The sequence below is a fragment of the Phycomyces blakesleeanus genome (assembly GCF_001638985.1).
Source record: "Phycomyces blakesleeanus NRRL 1555(-) unplaced genomic scaffold PHYBLscaffold_11, whole genome shotgun sequence".
Taxonomy (NCBI): Eukaryota; Fungi; Mucoromycota; class Mucoromycetes; order Mucorales; family Phycomycetaceae; genus Phycomyces; species Phycomyces blakesleeanus.
Genome location: NW_017265144.1, coordinates 200,597 through 220,518, shown reverse-complemented (window position 1 = coordinate 220,518; position 19,922 = coordinate 200,597). Strand labels below are relative to the sequence as shown.

General features: G+C 34.8%; 5 protein-coding genes across 5 annotated transcripts; 1 reads left to right on the top strand and 4 right to left on the bottom strand.

The window, feature by feature from the left end:
* Positions 1-799: 799 nt before the first annotated feature.
* Positions 800-2,195, bottom strand: PHYBLDRAFT_155409 (hypothetical protein; the record flags this gene model as incomplete). The annotated part of the gene is made up of 5 exons (XM_018433400.1): positions 800-1,239; positions 1,329-1,437; positions 1,596-1,751; positions 1,826-2,028; positions 2,132-2,195. The coding sequence occupies 5 exons, from the start codon at positions 2,193-2,195 to the stop codon at positions 800-802; spliced, it is 972 nt and encodes a 323-aa protein (XP_018291234.1).
* A 972-nt stretch (positions 2,196-3,167) lies between these two features.
* Positions 3,168-6,278, bottom strand: PHYBLDRAFT_78183 (hypothetical protein). Its single transcript, XM_018443341.1, has 8 exons — positions 5,808-6,278; positions 5,588-5,691; positions 5,393-5,488; positions 5,113-5,338; positions 4,567-4,950; positions 4,366-4,455; positions 4,092-4,307; positions 3,168-3,964 (listed from the first exon to the last, which is right to left on the bottom strand). Exons 1-8 carry the CDS (start codon positions 6,205-6,207, stop codon positions 3,303-3,305), a joined length of 2,178 nt encoding a protein of 725 aa, XP_018291233.1. The 5' UTR covers positions 6,208-6,278; the 3' UTR covers positions 3,168-3,302.
* Positions 6,279-8,602: 2,324 nt separating this feature from the next.
* Positions 8,603-10,534, bottom strand: PHYBLDRAFT_168542 (hypothetical protein; the record flags this gene model as incomplete). The annotated part of the gene is made up of 1 exon (XM_018435890.1): positions 8,603-10,534. The coding sequence occupies one exon, from the start codon at positions 10,532-10,534 to the stop codon at positions 8,603-8,605; it is 1,932 nt and encodes a 643-aa protein (XP_018291232.1).
* A 940-nt stretch (positions 10,535-11,474) lies between these two features.
* PHYBLDRAFT_145592 (hypothetical protein) lies at positions 11,475-13,730 on the top strand (the record flags this gene model as incomplete). Its single annotated transcript, XM_018431485.1, has 5 exons — positions 11,475-11,490; positions 11,549-11,636; positions 12,773-12,899; positions 12,976-13,257; positions 13,281-13,730. 5 exons carry the CDS (start codon positions 11,475-11,477, stop codon positions 13,728-13,730), a joined length of 963 nt encoding a protein of 320 aa, XP_018291231.1.
* Positions 13,731-19,047: 5,317 nt separating this feature from the next.
* Positions 19,048-19,905, bottom strand: PHYBLDRAFT_187019 (hypothetical protein; the record flags this gene model as incomplete). The annotated part of the gene is made up of 4 exons (XM_018439316.1): positions 19,886-19,905; positions 19,553-19,826; positions 19,192-19,435; positions 19,048-19,134 (listed from the first exon to the last, which is right to left on the bottom strand). Coding segments are annotated over exons 2-4 (603 nt in total), but the record flags the coding sequence as incomplete, so codon positions are not given.
* Between the last annotated feature and the right edge of the window lie 17 nt (positions 19,906-19,922).

Below are 19,922 nucleotides of genomic sequence, written 5' to 3'. Positions count from 1 at the left end.
CTTTCCTAAGAATATATATAATAAAAGGTTATTTAAATATTAAATAAGTATCTTCTTTTGTGTGTGTGCGTGTGTTCGTTTGCGTAAAAGTGAGTATACGCATAATGAATATTACCCTTTTGCCAACGACCCACGGGAGCCATTAACGAATGACCGAGATAGTTTTCACGATGCTTATCTTCTTTAACGGAATCCCAGCTAAACTATGATTTGTAAATGGTTAAAACAGAGTAACTAATCGTTGAAGAATCGAATAAAAGGATGCTTTGTGATGTGATGTGATGTGATCAATCTATTTTATCGTTTAGTACCTGGTCTTTACCGCCACGAACACCTTTATTAACAAACAAACAAAAGGAAGAAGAAGAATATGGTTAATAAGTTTCAAGCGTTTAAATGACATAATTTAGAGAATGTTACCTCCACGCGATGGATGGAACATTTAGAGAAATGTGATGTTGAGTAAGGAGGAGTAGAGGCGGGATTTTCTTTTTTTTTCTTCTTCTTATTTCTTACTGTCTAAGATTTTTTTTGTTTGAGATTATGCTTTATTATAAAATAGCAGTCATTTATCCAGTTGAATCATTTTGAATTGATGATATGTATATATGTATGAATGTGTGTGTGAATAAGAATCCTTAATAGCAAAATATATCTGAACCAGGCTTATTAATAAGAAAATTACACACGTATATATTGTGTATTTCCTTTACTAAAGAAGAGGTGTAATTGTAATTGTAATTTATTTAGTATATATATGTGTGTGTGTGTGTGTGTATGTGAATATGAATACACTAATCTAATACTCTACTGCGGTTTTGATGGCATCGTAGCATCGAACCATATTAGGCAGATAAAAATGTTCAAAGGCAAGCGGGAACGGTGTGTCCCAACCGCAAACACGCTGTATAGGTGCTTCGAGATTTAGGAAACAATGTTCCATCACACTCGCAGACAATTCGGCTGCTACACCAGCTGTCTTTGGTGCTTCGTGAGCAATTACAAGACGTCCTGTCTTCTTGACCGATGCAACGACTGTTTCAATATCCATAGGTAAGATTGTACGCAGATCGATAAGCTCACAGCTAATTCCTGGTAATCGCTTCTCAGCAAGTTGGATTGCATTTTCGAGAGCATAAATCTGAGATCCATAACCCACAATAGTAACATCTGTACCACGCTTCAATACTTCTGCTTTTCCAAGTGGCAATTCATAGTCTCCAATAGGTACTTCCTCAACTACAAAAAAAAAGAAGAAGAAAAAGGAAAATGAAATAAAGTTAATATATATATATATATATTGTTGAGTTATGTATTATTTAGCTTACCTGCGGCTCGGTAAAGAACCTTTGGTTCAAAGAAAATGACGGGGTTTCGGTCTCGGATTGATGCCAACAAAAGTCCTTTGGCTTGAATTGGGCTACGCGGTGTAACAACCTGTTGTAGTTATAATATATTTATATATTTGAATTGGTTTGGGAGCGTGAGAAAATGATAGAAAATGAAGGCCCAAATTCTGTTCCACAAATACATTTATATAGCAACAACCAAAAAACAAAAAAAAAGAAGGGGAAGATGTATTTTTCTTTTTATACCTTGATTCCAGGACAGTGAGCAAAGAAACCTTCTGGGTTTTGACTGTGATAAAGACCACCATGTCCTACAGCTGAACAAGGGGATCGAACTGTCATGCCTCCAACATTAAACAGATTTCCAGATCGATATCTGTACTTTGCTGCTTCATTGACAATCTGCCAAAATAATAGGTGTGGATACAAATATAAGAATTTTTTTTCTCTTTATTTTTTTCTTCGTTCTAACATACCTGATCAAAAGCAGGGAAGATATAGTCTGCAAACTGAATTTCGGCAATTGCAGTATGGCCAACCGATGCCATACCTACTGCAAATCCGGCAATACCTTGTTCAGTCAAAGGTGTATTGAATACTCTATCTTTTCCAAATTGTTCTGCAAGTCCGCTTGTAGCTCTGAATACACCACCAAATGATACATCTTCACCAAAAACAACTAGATCCAGAAAAAAAATTGAAGGGCGAACAAAAATCAGTTTACATTCTACCACTGGTGTATGTATATCATGGTTTTATTTGTTAGGTCTGTTGTGCTTTACCTGCAGTACTATCTGTGGTGAGTGCAATTGACATGGCATCATTGACAGCTTGAAATAAGTTCATTTTCTTGGTTTGGGCTAAAAAAACACTATAAATAAGCAATTTTGTTTTGTTGTTTTGTTGTTTTGTCCCTTATTCTTCTTAAATAATATTATATGTATATATATGTATTAGTATTAATAGCCATTTCTTACTATCGTTGGCACTCATGTGAGCCAGTTCTGGAGAACGAAAGGCATCTTCTGGTGTCTGCTTGAGTAGTAGCGAATGGCTGACACCTTGCTTGATACCATCCGGGGAAGCTGCTGTAGCTGCATATCCTCGAATGTTTTGCTATCAGACAATGTAATAAAGAATTAATTTGAGCTCACAAAAAAAATATACACCCAAAAACAAAAACCAAAACAAAAAAAAGAGAGTATTGACTCACTTTCAAGGCCTTTGCCAGCAAGGGGCCTCGATACACACTAGAAATTCTTTGCATTTTTCTTTATAGGTGTGGTAAATAATATAAGAAACAAGAAGAACCGTATTAAAAAAAATAGGAATAAGAGTAATAGTGATATTAAAAGGAAGAAGAAGAAAAGAAAGAGAAGGAGAGAGGATAAGAAAGACAAGCTCGTTACCGTGGGAACTTTGTGGTTTAGTGTGACTGGGCCGAATGCGATCAATTTATCTTAACATTGATAGTATTTGCGACTCTTACTTTTCTTGTGGTTAAATATATATATATATAATAAGTAGTGATCCAAAAAGGACTGAATTTCGGCAAATCTCAGTTAAATTCATTTATCTTGGTTAAAGAAGAGCAGAACTCTATTTAGTCTCTATTTCGACCTAAAATTCCAATTCTAACAAGATATATATATATATAATGCGTGTATGAAATTCAACCTTGAAGATTGTGGGCCAATGTTTCTTTTGCATTTGCCACCAACTTATAAGAATACTGACCGAGGTATTGCCATCTACGGAATAGATGGTCTATATGGAAATAGTATCCTTGCATATGCACACAATACGCACATAGTCAATCTTTCTTTCTTTCTTTTTTTATTATTAGTATTATTATTATTCGTACCAAATTCAGCTCAAACATTGATAATAGATTCTTTTTTTTTAAGTAATAATAATAATAATAAAAATGAATAGTGATTAATGATAATGAAATCATTCAGACCATTCTAAATGAAGTCTCTGACGCTGCTCTTCTACAATCTTTGTTGCTTCTTCCATACTTTGACCCGCCTTTTGAACCATTCTCTCAAGAGCAACCATGTGTCGGTCCAACTGCTCTTTGGCTCCCATATGACTCTCGACCACCCCAAGATCCTCGACTACTGGAGTATTGTCGGGTTGCCATCGTTCAAACCGCTCACGTTCCTTTTCTTCAGGATCTAATCCACCCAGCCACTGCCACAATTCGCGTGCTTCATTTGCATGATCCTGACGCCACTCACGGAGGTTTCCTTGTGATGCTGATGATATTGCGGCAACAGAGGGATGTTCAGTTGTATTGAGCTTTTTGTTGACGACTGCTATCTTGTTGGCAATGTAAAGATTACTGCAGACCATTATAACCATGCACAAGACAGTGAGTTGAGACGCATTTGGGGTTCCAACATTATTCGTAATCCAATTAATAATTCCTCCGTTATCTGTTGATGTGGTTGAGATTGATTTGAGAGATTCATGTTCGGTGTGGTGGTGAGGTCGGTGACTACGCTTCTTCTTCTTGTCCGATTTAGTGGTGCCAATCTGTTGACGGATAAAAGTGTCGAGGGATCGGTAATAGTTTGTCTGGCCTTCGATACAAGCCTTTTCAATCGTAGCTATATATTGAGATTAATAATATATATATATATATATATATATGTTCATATGCACCAATAGATGCGATGTGATTTCATGATAAATGTTAATAGTAGTAGTAATAGTAATAATAATAATGGAACTTACAGCGCAACCAGGAAGACTTTACAAAGTCAATAAGTACAGTGACCAGCACACGTACTTTTCCTTGGCCTGCTGAAGAAATACATGTTCTTGTGTTGACAAAGAAAGAACTTCCGGCAGGTACATCTGGGGTCTGAGTGATAGTTAACTGGGTAACATACGATTCAAGATCCAAATGCTGTATTTCTTCTTTTAAGTTGCACTTTGTAGTCTTTGGACCTATTTAGAGTAATCTAATGAGTTACTTTTATATATAAAAGCGTATATGGCTCCTTACCAATTGATGCACCAAGGTATTTTACATATGAAATTGAACGTACGCATTTGCCCGCACCCTCTCCTTTTGCCCATGCACCTATTGTGACATCTAAAAAAAAAAGAATAAAAATACGTACATATAGTACATGCATAAGTTATTTTTTTTCTTAATCGTTCTTTTTGTTTCTTGTCAACCTGATACGATTTTGTAATTTTTTACCTGTACTCTTTTCTACGTCTGTTAAGAATTGTTTTAAGAAAGTACTGTTGTAAAGCAAATTATAGATTGATTCTATTGATCCTGGGTATATTTGATCCAAAACGGTAGTAGGATAGTGTTCTCCCTTTTTCCCACATTCGCATTCTGTCTCTAGCTGAGGGGAGGTGTTGTTATTAACAGGTTGTGGTGTTGGCAGTGTTGGTAGTCCTTCCTCTTCGGTCTCAACAGATGCAGCCAGTTTTTCTTGTGCTGATTGTTTCTTGGCAAGAGACTGGATGTTTGGACGAGGACCTGCTTCAGAGAATGCTCGTGAACGGACTGTGTCTTGATCGACTAGCTTGGAGTATTTTTGTACTGGTAATGAAGCCACTGAAGATTGTTTTTCTATTTATTAAATGTGATGGTTTATTTGTTACTCTTAGTCTTAGTCATAGTCATAGTCATAGTATTATTATTATTATTATTTAGCATAATTGTGTATATGTGCGTGTACAATGCATAATCGTGTTTTCTTTTTTTTGTATTTATGCGTGTTATTTTGTTTACCTTGATATTTTAGAAGAATTGAAGGAGAGGATTTTGCAGCGGATACCATGCGAGGGCGTTGTTCATCTTCTGATTCATAAGATCCTGAGCTTTCGTCGGTATCGCTGATATCTTCGGTTGTTATTGCGCTGTAATCATTGATTTCTAGATTGGACTGTTTCATATGCCATAGGTCGACCATTTGGTCGTATGCTTGTTCACGAGAGAGAAAAGAAGCAAAGAAATACTATAAAAAGAGTATCAATACACAAACATAATATCCACAGTTTGTAATATTTACCTTTGCTGTAGAAGTAGAAATGAGAATTGCATTGGGAATAAAGATGGCAGTAGCGCGTTTTTCAATATCAATTACGTCTGCAAATGCAATCACCAGCTAAGCAGGACCAACAACAACAAAGACCATATGGTTAAAAAGATATATTATGAGTATCTTGTTTAATAAATGCTTAAAGAGCAAATAAAGCTTGCTTACATTGGTGACCCAGCCAAAGATATTGGCATTAAAGCAGATATGATTTTCAGAGAAATAAATGCGACCTTGCAATAGGATTTCCTTTTGAAGTGCACAACCATAGTCTAAATTTATATAACATTTTATATATATATATATATATTATAATTTTTTTATATTATATAATAAGTTTTATAAATAGATTTTATAAACCAATCTACAGTATACAAATATTGATTACCTTCAATCAAAGAGTCTTTTTCAGGTACACTACGAAAAAGGGCATGGAACTCGGCATTTCGTTTGGCAGTAACTGTATCTAAAGCTGGCTTTTGTTTTGTCCAGCTTGTTGTATCTTCCCCTGATTTCTGTCTTCTGAGGCGTCCTTTGCTATCCTTGGTCTGGAGAGTTGGACGAGATAATTGAGGCTGGGATCTTTGAGTGCGGAGGGTGGGGATTGGAAGGTCTATTGGATCTGCTGAACCTGTGCTAGAAAGACTGGAGCGTCTTGAGTGGGGTAATGTGAGATGAGGACTAGAGTTGGCGAGATGAGAGTTGTTTAAGTAAGAGTTAGGGACTGGAGATGCAGAACGGTTTGATTTTTGGGTTCTTGAAAGCAATGTGTCTGATTCTGATGTCATTTTGAATGTCTTGCTTTTTATTTTATTATTTTATTAATTAATTAATTAATTAATTAATTATTTTTTCTAAGAGAAGGAGAGGAAGAAAGGAATGGAGATGTAATGAATGAGTGCCAAGAAGTAGAAGAAGAAGTAGAAGAGAAAATTAAGAAATTGAGGAACGAATAGTAATAGTAATAATATTAAATAAATATATTAAATATTAAATATATATATTTATATATATATATAAAATAGAATAAAAGAATAAAAACTCTATAATTATATGTGTGTATCTAAGAGTAAAAATAATAAGCTAGTTAGCTAGTGGTTATTAAAAGAAGTATAAATATAATTCATATAATAAATTACATATAGGTGGATTAAGCTGATTAAAATGCTTTAAATCAAACGACCCTTACTTCTTTATTATGCCTTTTTGTGTATGATTATATGTATATGTATATAAATATAAATATTTTCTTCTTCTTCAATCCCCCCCTTTCGCCCCCTCTCCTTTCCATTTTTATATATTTTATTTTTCTAAATCCCCTTCACTCCCCCCTTTTTCAATCATAAAAATAAAAATATAGGCTCCTTTCTTTTCTCTCTCTCTCTCTCTCTCTCTCTCTCTCTCCTATCAGTCAAGCCTTATTAACCCTTCTTCTTCTTATATCTATATATCAATAGTTCTAATTATTATTATTATTTTATTTTATTTTTAAAAATTACGATTACAATTACAATTTAACACAATAAAATGAAAGAAATGAATTTATAAATTAATCATAAAAGCAAAACAAAAAAAGAACTATAATCAATCATTTTTTTTTAATATTTAAAAAAGATTAAATGAATATTAATCACTGTTTCTTATATACATAATATATCTATATCTAATGATTACAACAAAGAAATTATAAATATCCAATTATTTAACCAAATCTTCTATTTCTCCCTGTATCTGCAAGGAGTAGAGCTTGTTGTCTTTATGGAAATGCTGTTGTATAAGCTTTGTTTCTCTTTATTTCCAACCCCCAAATGAGATTTTTGAGTTTATACTTTATGGTTTCTTTATATATTTATTACATTTTGTAGATCTACACCCAGTCAATCAATCAATCAATATATAATATTAAAATAAGTAACACTGATAGGAATACAAATTAATCAGAAAAGAAAATACTTTGATTAGAAAAATAAAATTTAGTAGTGGGGTAAACAAAGAAAAGAGAATCACCTTACTTTTCTTCTTCTTCTTTATATTGTTGTTGTTGTTTTAGTATTGGTATTATTACAGAGAGATAAAATACATACATACGTACAAATATGCATGCATGCATATATACACTACCTACGTTTAAATCTAACCATCATATTAGGAAAACTGGTTTAATACTAAAGAAATACAGAGACTTATTTGTGCATATTTATTTATTCTATATTTTATATTTTTAAAATACATATAGACAAGCAAACAAACAGGATCAACTGCGCGCCAATGCTGAAAAGCTTGTACTAATAAATTGATAAAAATGAAAGCCTGTAGATACATTTATACAAATATCCCCTTGCACAATCAATTACGAATAACCCTATTAAATACTTTGGATTTAATCATAAAACGTATTGTGTTGACCTGATCTTTTTACTGTCAGGCTACACAGATATGTGTGTGCCTTTATTCTTATAAAAAACTATTGTTATTATTATAGAATTCTTATTATTTTTTAAAGATTTTAGTCTAGTGGTAATTATAATAATTCAATCGTGTCTTATAATACAGTGATGAAAAATGGGGGCTTTAGTGGGATATTCTTACAACATTTTTTTTCTTGAGGGGTTTTAAGGGTGGGTTTAAAGTGCTATATTGGTGAGGGTTTGGGACTGGCTTCAGATATCTCGAGTTAACAATGAGCACAAAGAACAATAATTAGATGTACCAAACCTACCAACAGATTAACATGCTATTAAATAAAACAAAAGCTTATTATCTCCTATATAGCGGAAATATATAATTGTCTATGATAGATAAAAGAAGATAGAGAAATATATTAAGAAAACTCCATCTAAACACTTGGGGTTTTTTTTTAAAGAAAAATCTTCAGGTCTTTTGCAAGCCATACACCCTCTATTTCGCAGTAGCAATAGACACCAAGACTATCCATAATATCATACTATCAATGCATTCTATTATCCGGAGAAGATTGTTACTATAAGTATTCACTTTTAGAGCTTTTTCCTTTTTTTTAGCCTTGATAATTTCTTTGAATTTCTTTGAAAGATATTTATTTAATATTATATATACCACATTTATTTATCCATGTGTTTGCAAATCAACCCAGATTTCAAGCCATCATAGTATGTAGCCTTTTAAGCTATAATTTCATACCTAGCCGCTGACCGTGTAGGAATATCACACTTGTAAGTTATTGGATACGTTCGTTATGCTGTACTGGAATTTACGTAAGCTCCCGAGCCGAAATTCAACGTATCCATGGCAAAGATCTTCTTTCTGATCCTCTTTAAAGACTTGTCTAAGACATATTATTTCAGCATCATCCAGAGAACAAACGTCGGTTTTCTTCGTTTGGTCATCAATATGCCCCGCAGCACTTTTGAATTCACTTGATGTTTTGGCGTTTCTTCCTTCTTGAACATTAAAATGGTAAGGTCTTGTAATTGTAGCATTCTCAGATTCAATCACTCTCGACATATTTCTCACACTTTCGGGCCCAGATTCTGTAATATATCTGTCAGTCCACATCGACTTTTGATTCTCTTTGAATTGCTCTTTATCATCAGTCGCTATTGCAGCCTTGTCGCTAATATTATCGCACAATTTTTGATTATTGGAATGGGAGTAAAGAGGACAGCAAATTGCTGTGCGGTGTAGGATATATTTTTCGTTGGGATTGCTGTACAAACAGATCAAGGTGTTTTTAAAGCTCAAAGATTTAAGGTGTGAGTAAGACAGGTCGATCAAAAGTGATCCAGTTTCTTCGGACAGATTTCCAGTTATGTTTACCGTGTGAAAACCCAAATTTCGAAGTTTTCTACAACGACATGATATGTAGTTGAGCATTTCGGTACCAATATCCAAGAAATAAAGCGAAATAGTAGAAACATCGTGAGACAAAGATGATCCGGAAGTATTTTGATCGCAAATAATTTTTGAAAGTTTCAATTTGATTTTCTTCAGCGCTTTACAGTTATCCAGGAGGCAGTCAAGCTTAATCGATACTCGTGCGGATAAATTTAAATAGACTAGATGCGGACAATATTGAAAATTAAAAGGAATATGCGAAATGCCATCCAATTTCCAAAAGGATGATATATCTAGATACTCGATTGTTTTTGAACAATTATCAACCCATAATTGTAGAGAGTCCGTGGATGGTTTATCACATGGGGAGTCGTGGGCGCCTTGTCTGTAAGCCAAACGCCTGACTGGAATACTGGATGGAGAAATCGATTTCCAAAGGAGATCTTGTTCATTGTTTTCATTGTGACGAACAGATATATAAGCGTTTTCCAAATGAGCGAATTTTTGTGGAATTACGGCGGAGAGTGGTGTTGTAGTATCTTGTGTAGTATGGGCTGGGGTTACCAGGTATGTTTTCAGCTTAAGTTTACGCACGTTTAGGTATTTTCGAGTGAAATAGCATAGCCAATTGATATTAATGTTTGGACAGGTAAGCTTAAATTCGGTTACGCTATTTCCCAGAATAATATCCTTCGCTGTTAGCAGAGCAGTTTGATTAGCACGGGAGAGGCGAGCATTTAAAGAAATGTATTCTAGGAGTGGCAAGTGTTTCTGCATGGACTCAAAGGTTCCCATTCTCAGAGATGACGAATCTTTTTGGTTTGCGACAAGCTTAATTCGCCTCAAGCAAGGTAGCCCGGAAAGGATTTCAAAGAACTTATTTCGACCACTAAAATAGTAAAATCCCATGTTTAAAACCACAGTTTTTAAAAATACCCAATGTAGACAAAAATCAGGTTCATCAATCAAGACGTTGCAAAGATTTATGTATGAAAAATATATACGACGTATGTACGGAAACGTGAATTGAATGAGTTTCCAGCCGTCTTCTTCAAATGCCCCGGTGTTTGTCATAATAATATTCTTGACATGTTCTCCATTCTCTTTGTACTGCGGAAAATCTGTATTATCCCATTTGGTGAATGAGCAAATATTACGATCGTTTATAGTGATCCTGTCCCATGATGCTAGTTGAAAAACCCCTTTCCATTGTCTACAAACGCCTGAGCATATAATCTTTTCATCAAGGGAAAGGTAATAAGCAATTTTGGACAAGATTTCTGCAGGAAGATTCAATGTCATTGTAGAGGAGGAACAAACAATTTTTACTCAAAGTGGTAGAAGTACAGTCAAGCCTATTTTTTTGTGTTGTTTATTAGATGAAGAATACAGTCAAACCTATGGAATTTGGCGTTTTCTCAAAAATATAAATGTCACGAGTTTAAATTGTGCAGTGTACGAGAAACCACACAATAAGAGAATAGAGATAGAATAAATATGAAGATAAAGATAATGTTTATTTGTGATAATAACATTTATATTCGCACTAATTTAAGATATTTCGCGGTATCGTAAATTCCATGCCAAGTCCCTTTTATTATGGTATCTTACTGAGCAATGATTGTCTTCTTCTTGGTCTTTCTCCTTAACTACTGCGGTTGGAGTAGTCGATTTTAATTGGAGAGGATTTGGACTGAGTATTAATTCCAGTCCTCTCCTGAAAATTGGTTTTGTCACCTTGGTTAAAAACAATTGCAAACGATTGCAAATTTGTATTTTACGTGGTGAATTAAATCACAATGTTTGTTTCGCATATTTCATGGTGAACGCCATTTACTGAGCCGTCAAACTATAATTTTCTTTATAGCAAATCCAAAAAAGAAAGAAAGAGAGCATAGCCTAATACTCTGACTTTACTTGAACCAATTCTTCTGTATACAAAAAGCTTCCTGTGTCTTCTTCTTTTATATCAATTAACCTTCATGCATAACTACAAATATACTACTGCTTTATTTTATTCCACGTTTCGCAGCAGTAAGTTTACCAAAAAAAGTTGGACACATTTGTTAACATAATTACACATTATATTTTGCTTATTTTCAAGGAACATTATTCATATTAATGGCTAGTTGCTTGTACAGAACTTAGTCTTGATTGAGTTTTGACATTAATTTTAAAGGGTTTCTTTGATCGAATAGATATATAACACGTCTACTTGCAAATCACTTGCAAATCAACCAAAATGTCAGGTCATCCTAGTATGTGAATAGATCCTTTTTTAAACTAAAAGGTTATATTCTTTGGCTGGAAATGTAGGACGATCGTACTTTTTATGCTCACACAAGTCCATTCTGTCAGATTTATATTTCTCCAAGCTTCCAAGTCGAAATTCGGCGTACCCATGGTATAGATCTCTTTTCCGATCCTCCTTAGCTACTCTTTTATCCCATACTATCTCGACACTGAGAAAAATCGTCTGTTTTGTTTTCTTTTTTAGTAATTAATGTAATCCGCCACACTTTTGGATTTGTCAGATGGTTCAGCATTTCTTCTCGTCTGAAAATTACAAAAGTAATATCTGGAAACTGAAATCTCATTCTCATCCAGGACTCTTTTATCAAATACAGTCAAAGCTCGATATAGTGATATTCGATATAATGATAATTTTTTGGAAAATAATAGGGACCTTGGTGAGACGATAAGAGACATTTAGGCGCCGAGTTACCAAATATAGATTTCTATCAAACATTTTCTTTCGGAATATCATGTCTCAAACATAGTATACATTTGGTAATCATTGCCTGTCGGAAAAGGAGTAGTACTAAGCTCACGAACAATGCTTCATATAATCAAGCTAATGAGAGATTCGTTAACTTCTATTAAATAATAGTCATTTTTTTCTTGGTATTATGTTAGCACAAAAATAGTAATACTAACTTTATTAAAAAAATAATGAAAAAAAATAAGTAGAGAAAAGTATACTGAAGGGATGCTTATATTCTTACATGCATACGTTAAAATTACAGCTATTAATATTTTCAAGCTTAATTTTTTCGTGCGTATAGCAACAAAAACAAATACAACATGATTGGTCTATCATGTTTTACAATGTTTGAAAAATTTCTTTTAAGTTTGACAAACTTTTGAGAAAATTTATCAAACATTCGCGTTTTTCACGCTCAAATTTCCTTATACAGATGATTTAAACTCCTCCAAATGTTTTACAAGGTTTCACCAAGGTCTCTAATAATTTGGGTCCGTGCCTCCTTATTATCACTATATCGAGCTCTGAGTTTATTTTTATACTACAAAAAAATGTTGTATATATATATTTAACATTTTAAAGCAAGCCCACTTTCTTAGACAAAATACTATGAATCCTATTAGAAAATAGTAGTCACTCACGGCGGCATTAGAAATATCACTAAAAAATGCGTGGAGTAAGAAAAAAACACGCTCGATATAGTGATAGTGATAAAATTTCTGTCCACCATCTATATCACTATATCGAACTTTGAATGTATCTCATTTTTACTCCAGTCCAAACGCACTCCAACACCTGGAAACATTAAAAGTCATAACCGGCAAAATTCCTGTACCTTCTGACATTGTTATATGGGAATTGCTTTCTGCATTGAGAGTCCCTCTTAAAAATTTGACATTAGATGTAGCAAGACAGCAATTAATTTATATATCTAATACATGCCCATCAAATTTTGCAAGCATTTTCTGAAACACTCCAGACTCTTTCCGTTACAAGATATAAATATGGCGACCATGTCCCAAATTCAACGCTTGAACTATTTCCTTACTGCCCGTTTTTAACGAATCTTTGCATCAGTGGCTCATATGTGATTTTTAATCTGGATGATCTATTGGACAGCTGTGTGGCCCTCAAACAGCTTAAACTTCTTGGCGGAAAATTGCTCATTAATTCAAACACCACAAATAAGAGACCAAAGAAGCATCAAAAGCACTATGGACTGCATAATTTGACCTTGGAGTACTGCTCTCTAACCGCTGAAGTATTTAATCGTCTCTCTTTCAGATGTACAAGGCTACAGCATATGACTTTGAAGAAACCGGATGTTTGCTAGTCGATATGCCATATACTTTCTTAAAGTCTCTCCACATCAACCAAGTTAAATTCCATAAAAAATATGAAGGAATGGAATACGACATAGAGAATTATATCAGCCTCATACTTTTGTCTCAATTAAACGATGTTTTATTATCAGATGAAAATAACGAAAGAAAAGACGAGATTGATTCGAAATATCCTGTTGTAGAGCATCACAATATTGCTTGGATCTATTCATATGACAACATTCTGACTTATACGATATACAATGTTAAAGAAAACCTTAACCTTAAAGAGGAAGAAGTTGATATTATACTTGAGTACTATCGAAAATTCCAGCTTAATAAAAGCAATAAGCCTACAGAAGATCATGAGGTGATTGAGGAAGGATACGAGGGGACTGGTTGGATTGGCTAGCTTCACCGAGGATATGGCTAACTGAGATTTGGCAAGATAGAAAGGTATACTTGTGGCGGAAAGACAGTTGTTGAATAGAAAAGCAATGATAAAATATCAGAGATGTTAAACTAATATGAAGAATAACTATATAAAAGCCATATTGAAAGTATAATTGTTTCATAAAAGCTATAATAAAATCGAATGGAAAAGAGAAATAGAAATCGAAATCGAATACAACAAGGAATAGGTCATTTAACAAAATAGATGGTAATTTCGCTTTACAATATGGGACCCTACGTTATAGTGATTGAGCATTACTGTATCGATTAGATACGTTTTATGTTTTTGGCTGATATTTACTAGAGAGCTGCAGGTTCTAAGGGATATACAACTGTATGATAAGCACTTTTTAAAATAATATATAAAAGAAAACTTGCCTAAAACAAACATTTAGAGTAGTAATGTGTATGTGTAATAGAGCAGAATATAAGATGTTTCTGAAAAAGGTCATCAATATATACATAAAACATTGATAGTCGAACAGTCTACTTTGTGCTTGTGTGTGGTAGTACATGAAACCAATGGTAAATTGAAATGTACAATGAGGGTTCAATGGGAATATTTTTGGTTAGAGTATGTTACTGCCCATCAAAAAATATTATATTAAAAAAGTGGTGCTTGTAATGGTTAGGAGAGGGGAGGTGATATGTTGCTGAATATTTGCCAATATCATATTCGAGCTATAATAATAAAAATGATCAAAATGATCAAAAGCTACATCCCTTGAAGAACCGCATTTACCAAGCTAAAAGTCATTTGATATATGTAGGTGAGTTATTTTCATTACTATCACTTGCCATTGTTTGGAGGTATTATGATATGTTACAAATAACTAGGTTCCCATAATTCCTAGAATTATCGATTGTGTCAACTTGAGTCAGGACTCTATTAGGAGTTGGTGCTGCTAGTGTTTCTAATGTATTCTACACACTTTTCCGGCTCAGAAATTTCCAAGTAGAGAAAGAAATGAGTATATTTCTTTTTAAGAATTCCCCTTCCTTTTGTTTGACTTCAATTACATTGATTTTACTAGTTTTAATTTTCACCACCTTTGAAAAAAATCGTTGGATCTTTTAAATGAGCAGTAATTTTTTTTCACAATATCAAGTAGTTGGTAGAAACTAATATCTGGGGACTTCTCAGCTGTGTCGTGAACCTTTAAAGTAACCAAAATATTACACTCTTTTGGGGCAGTTTGGTAAAAGTAATCGATAGTCATGAGAACATAAATAAAACGCTGATATTAGGAGGATAACGATTCATGGTGAGGGGCAACATTTTAATTACCCCGGACTACAAACTGTCCTCACTCTGCTAAGATATTTGTCTAGGACAGCATGTTATGACTCAATATATTTAGAGGATAGGGTAAACATCGTTGCTTCTGATCTTTTTCAATGACAAACCTTAAGCCAATTTCTGGTAATATAGATACAGTAGGGGGTTTCAACAGTCCTTTAAGCTTTCAGCTTTAAGCTTTAAGCTTTGAGTTTTAAAGCAGTAACCAATAATATGTAAGAGTTACAAAGTGTTTTTGAGTACCCTAAATGCTTCTTTCAGTTCTATTAGGCATTGTGATAATAGGATATAAGCTTAAAGTAATATTAAAAGGCACAAAGATATTTGCATTAAGGATTTATCAAATTTTTAAAAAAATCAAATTTAAAAAAGGACATATTAAAAGTTTAATACTCTTGAACGATTTTGTTCGAGAGTTTTAATCTTTTTTTTAATGATTATAGATTCATTCCAGCCAATCATTTCTCACATTTAAACTCAAAAGCTTAAAGGGCTATTGAAACCCCCTATTATGCCTAATAGGACTGAAGGAAGCATTTAGGGTACTCAAAGACACTTGGTAACTATTACGTATTATTGGTTACTGCTTTAAAACTCAAAGCTTAAAAGACTTGAAATCCCCTATTCTATGAATTTTAAGACACGCCATTTTGTCCTGAAGGATTAAAGAAAGACACTGGGCCTTGGAAAGGTGATCGCTTCATTGGTCCGGTTAGATAGAAGCGTCATCCCCATAAGATTGCTATACAAACTTCTAGATATCTGTTTGTCCACAAAATAAAACAGATGTAAGCTTATATTGAAGAGATATGAAGTTCCTAGGATGTGTTTGATTTATTATTCAACTTTGTAAAGAAGCAAGCAGTTCATTATCCATTTTTTATTCAAGGTAACTCTCTGTATGAAAAACAAGAGATTTCTTAGCAGAATCGATTTAATAACACCAAAATAGTCTTTAGATATATTATTGGAAAGCATAAAACACTGTTAAAGAACCTGCTTGTTTTTGCCAACTCCAAGTAATTTCACAATACTACTTGTAGCTTTTTTCTTATATTGAATCTCCCATTGGGCTCTCCCTCTAAATTTCATTTTTCCTCGTAAGAATAGTTATTTATATAATGATAATAGTGATAAGAATAGTAATAATAGTAGTAGTAGTAGTAGTAGTAATAATAATGATAATAGTAATAGTAATAGTAATAGTAATAGTAATAGTAGTAATGTCCACTCTAATTAAATAAATAATATCCATATAGATGTGTATACATACATTTCTGCTGATCATATCCTTTGATCATCCTTTCTGTACCTTAAACATTCTTTCTTTTAGATTTCTTTGTAACCACCTTAAAAGAATTTTGGGCTGTTCTGTTGACAGGCTGAACTACTGTGTTCTTGAGTTGGCCATCCATATCTGCTTTTCTGTACTTTATAAACGTTTCTGCAAATCTACGTCCGTCCATGGAAGTTGAATTGGCATAGATGATTTCTTTTATGATCTCGAAAGGACTAGGTACAAGAGGAAAAGACAGTAGCATCTTCAATAATTCATCCGCTATATATATATATATAAATAATACAAGACATTAGTTTAAGTATCTTCATTAATTAGAAAAAAAGCAGATTTCACAACCACTTTTTTTCAAGTAAACAAAGACCTGCTTGTACACCATTTCCTCTTGAAAGTTATTAAGCTATTAAGCTATATTTCTCTTCTGTGTTCTTTAATTACCATCAACATCTTTCTTGAGTTCCTTGAGTGATTTTTGACACCAATCATGAAACACTCCACTCGGTGGTTTAGTATCTTCATTTTGGAAAGCAGATGATACAGGCTGAGTTAATGTTTTTTTGGTTGTGTTCCATGCTCTAGGTGCAGAAGGGCGAGCAATATTAATAGTCTTTGAGGCAGACGGCATCGGAGCACACACGGATATTTTTGCATGCTGTATAATGTATAAGGATTTGGTTAAATCTTCAATTCCGATTCCGATTTCTTGATAAATATAACACTAGATGAAATCAGAGCTTTCATCACTTACTCTTTGAACTGTTTTTTCCGATACTGTAGACGATGGTGTGGGTTTATTTTGTATTGGGGTTTGCTCTTTTACAGACCGTGGGATTTCCTCTTGTTGAATCTTAGCGAATGCATTTTCATGTGCAACCATAGATTTTTTGGTAATCCTTTCGGCTTGCTTTAATATATTATTTGATGGCTTCTCTGTCTTTATACTGGTCTCAACAGTCTTCTTACTTGGACCCGATCGGGGAGTCCTAGTTTTCTGGCTTACACTTTTGACAGGCTCCTTTTGTTTCGATCGAGCCTGCTCCTTTGGTATTTCTTTTTCGATTACTGGTTTGGCTGCGGGTGATTTTTCAGAGTGCTTTTTAACTAGAGATTTCACTTCTACAGATGTAATTGTGGGAGTCAACGAAGCTTCGGGAGCCAAATTCAACTTAGAAACTGCCTTTGCCTCAAGCAAAGAAATTGTCTTTGATGTTGATACAGGTATAGAGGGTGTTACAGATTCAATTGTAGAAACAATCTCAGTTACAGATTCGAGCGCGAGAAGAGGTTCTAACACCGGTGTGCATATAGTAGGCGCAACCTGGATTGATGTGTTTGGCTCAAATGTAGTGTCTGGCATGAGCTGTACAAGGTTATCTAGGGGGGTATCTTTTTCTGTCAACACTGGTGTTTCTGGAGATGGGCTCAGCGAACAAGCCTTTATAATGTTGGGTGAGACTAATTCTGATGAAGTGATGGTGACTGTAGTGTTTACTTTAACATCAAGTTCATGTGGTACTTGGTGGTTAGATGATTCCAAAGTTGTGTCTTCATTAGTAATTGACCACAAAGGAGAAGAGCTTTGAGTAAGAGGAACCGGCGATTCTTGTACTAGAACCTTTTGCTGTTGTTCTTCCTGTTGTTGCTCCTGTGGCTGGTGTTGCGGTTGGTACTGTTGCTGTTGTTGCTGTTGTTGCTGTTGTTGCAGTGGTTGCAGTGGTTGCAGTGGTTGCAGTGGTTGCAGTGGTTGTAATGGTTGAAGTGGCTGCTGTAGTGGCTGCTGCAGTGGTTGCTGTAGTTTCTGCTCCAGTGGTTGCTGCTGGCGTTGTTGAACTTTTTGTTGTAATGACTGGTGGTGGTGTTGAGGTTGGGGTTGGAATAGTTGTTGTGGTTGTGGTTGCTGCTGATATAAAAATTGCTGCTCTTGTTTATATTTTGGAGGCCCTTCTTCCCTTTTGAAAAGTCCATTGAAAGGGTGTCGGTGAGGTGGAAACCCAGATTGGTCTATTTCTTGCCCAAAAATAGGATTCGGCTGAGATGGTTGCTGATTTTGTAAAGGTGAGGGATAATAGGGAGAGCCGAATATCTCGGTTGGTTCCTGTAACCAAGGAGCAGGGGGATCTGGCCAGTAGGGTTTATTGTCATACATTGTGATCAGTTGTTCAGGCAGAAATGGTCCTGGGTCTTGATAATGATGGTGGTGGTTAATGAATTGAGGAAGTGGGGGAGGTTGGTGAAGAAGGTGAACTGGAGGAGCAATAGAAGAAGGATAAGGAACATGCTGTTGTTGCTCGTAGTTGATATGATGAGGAGCTCCTTGCGGAGAAATTTTCATAGAAAAAACTGTAAGAAATGGGCGGCTATTATTGCCTGTGCACTGGATAAGCTGTGCAAGAGGAATAAAATATGGATCTTCTTCGCGTCTAAGTAACAGATTCATCTCAAAGAAACCACGCATATACCAGTCCTGCATATCCAACCCATAAAACGGTCCCTGAACTTGGTCAGCATTATCACGATAATACCAGCGCTGTTCCTCAACAGGTTGGGATATTGTCTGTTGCATCGATTGCGGGAGAGGAATATCAGGCTCAGCCAAAGAAGCGTCAAAAAGCCAAGGAGCTCGAGGACTGATATTATTGTTTTCACCATTGGTAGTCATGGTAGGACCTGCCTCAGTTTTGAGGCTGGTCTCACCTTGTGCACTAGGTGCTACTGGGGGCATTTCGGTTGCTCCGATTATTTTGGATGATGTAACAAAGTCTTCTTCTATCCGATAAATTCCTTGTTCATCAAACGTTCCTATTACAACCTTCTCTGCCCTACTCCATAATGGCTCTTCTGCCTCTGTTTCATAAAGGTCACCTGTTGTTTTAGTATCGGGATATATGTTTTTGCTAAGCAGGATATCTTTTTCAGGTGTTTCCGTAAAAGTCTTGGCCAGCTTCCCACTTCCAAATAAAAGGCGGGCTGTGTCACCACCAGGAGATGATTCTTTGTGATGATGAATTTCCTTTTGTAACACTGTTCGTGGAAGTGATTCTTCCCAATGCACACTTCCTTTAAGTAACTATATATATATATATATATATATATATATATTCATGTATATATATATAAAATTACAACTGGTTATATAGAGAACCAAATGGGCGAAGGGTCTTAGGTTTTTGTCCAACTCTGTTACCTCTAGCTCCACTTTACTTGGCTTTTCAAACAATAGGGGTGGTTGACTTTGAGAGAAAATAAGAGTACTATCGGCATCAAGGTCGACCGGAAGTGAAGAATTGTATAGGCTCAGCATGTAATTCTTGGAGTAGCGGAAAGGATGAACTTCTGAAATTAGTTCGCTTGACACGGATGATGACATTAGATTTGTGTCAGAGGCCAATTTATCAATATTTGAGTCATTGTCAAATGGTCCTTGCTGATGGTTTGCAGGCTTTGCATAGCCACGCATCCTGATATAGGATGAGCTTCTTTCTCTATTGAATTAAGAGTATCGTTCAAAAAGTCCTACCATTCAGGCCCAAAATTAAGATTTGTGGTCATTGAAG

Excerpts from the sequence above, each read along its gene's own strand:
- PHYBLDRAFT_78183 (XM_018443341.1), bottom strand. The coding sequence starts at position 6,207 with ATGACATCAGAATCAGACACATTGCTTTCAAGAACCCAAAAATCAAAC. Across the intron at positions 5,339-5,392 it reads TTTCTACTTCTACAGCAAAG|TATTTCTTTGCTTCTTTTCT; the intron begins GTAAATATTACA and ends CTCTTTTTATAG. Across the intron at positions 4,308-4,365 it reads ATACCTTGGTGCATCAATTG|GTCCAAAGACTACAAAGTGC; the intron begins GTAAGGAGCCAT and ends TACTCTAAATAG.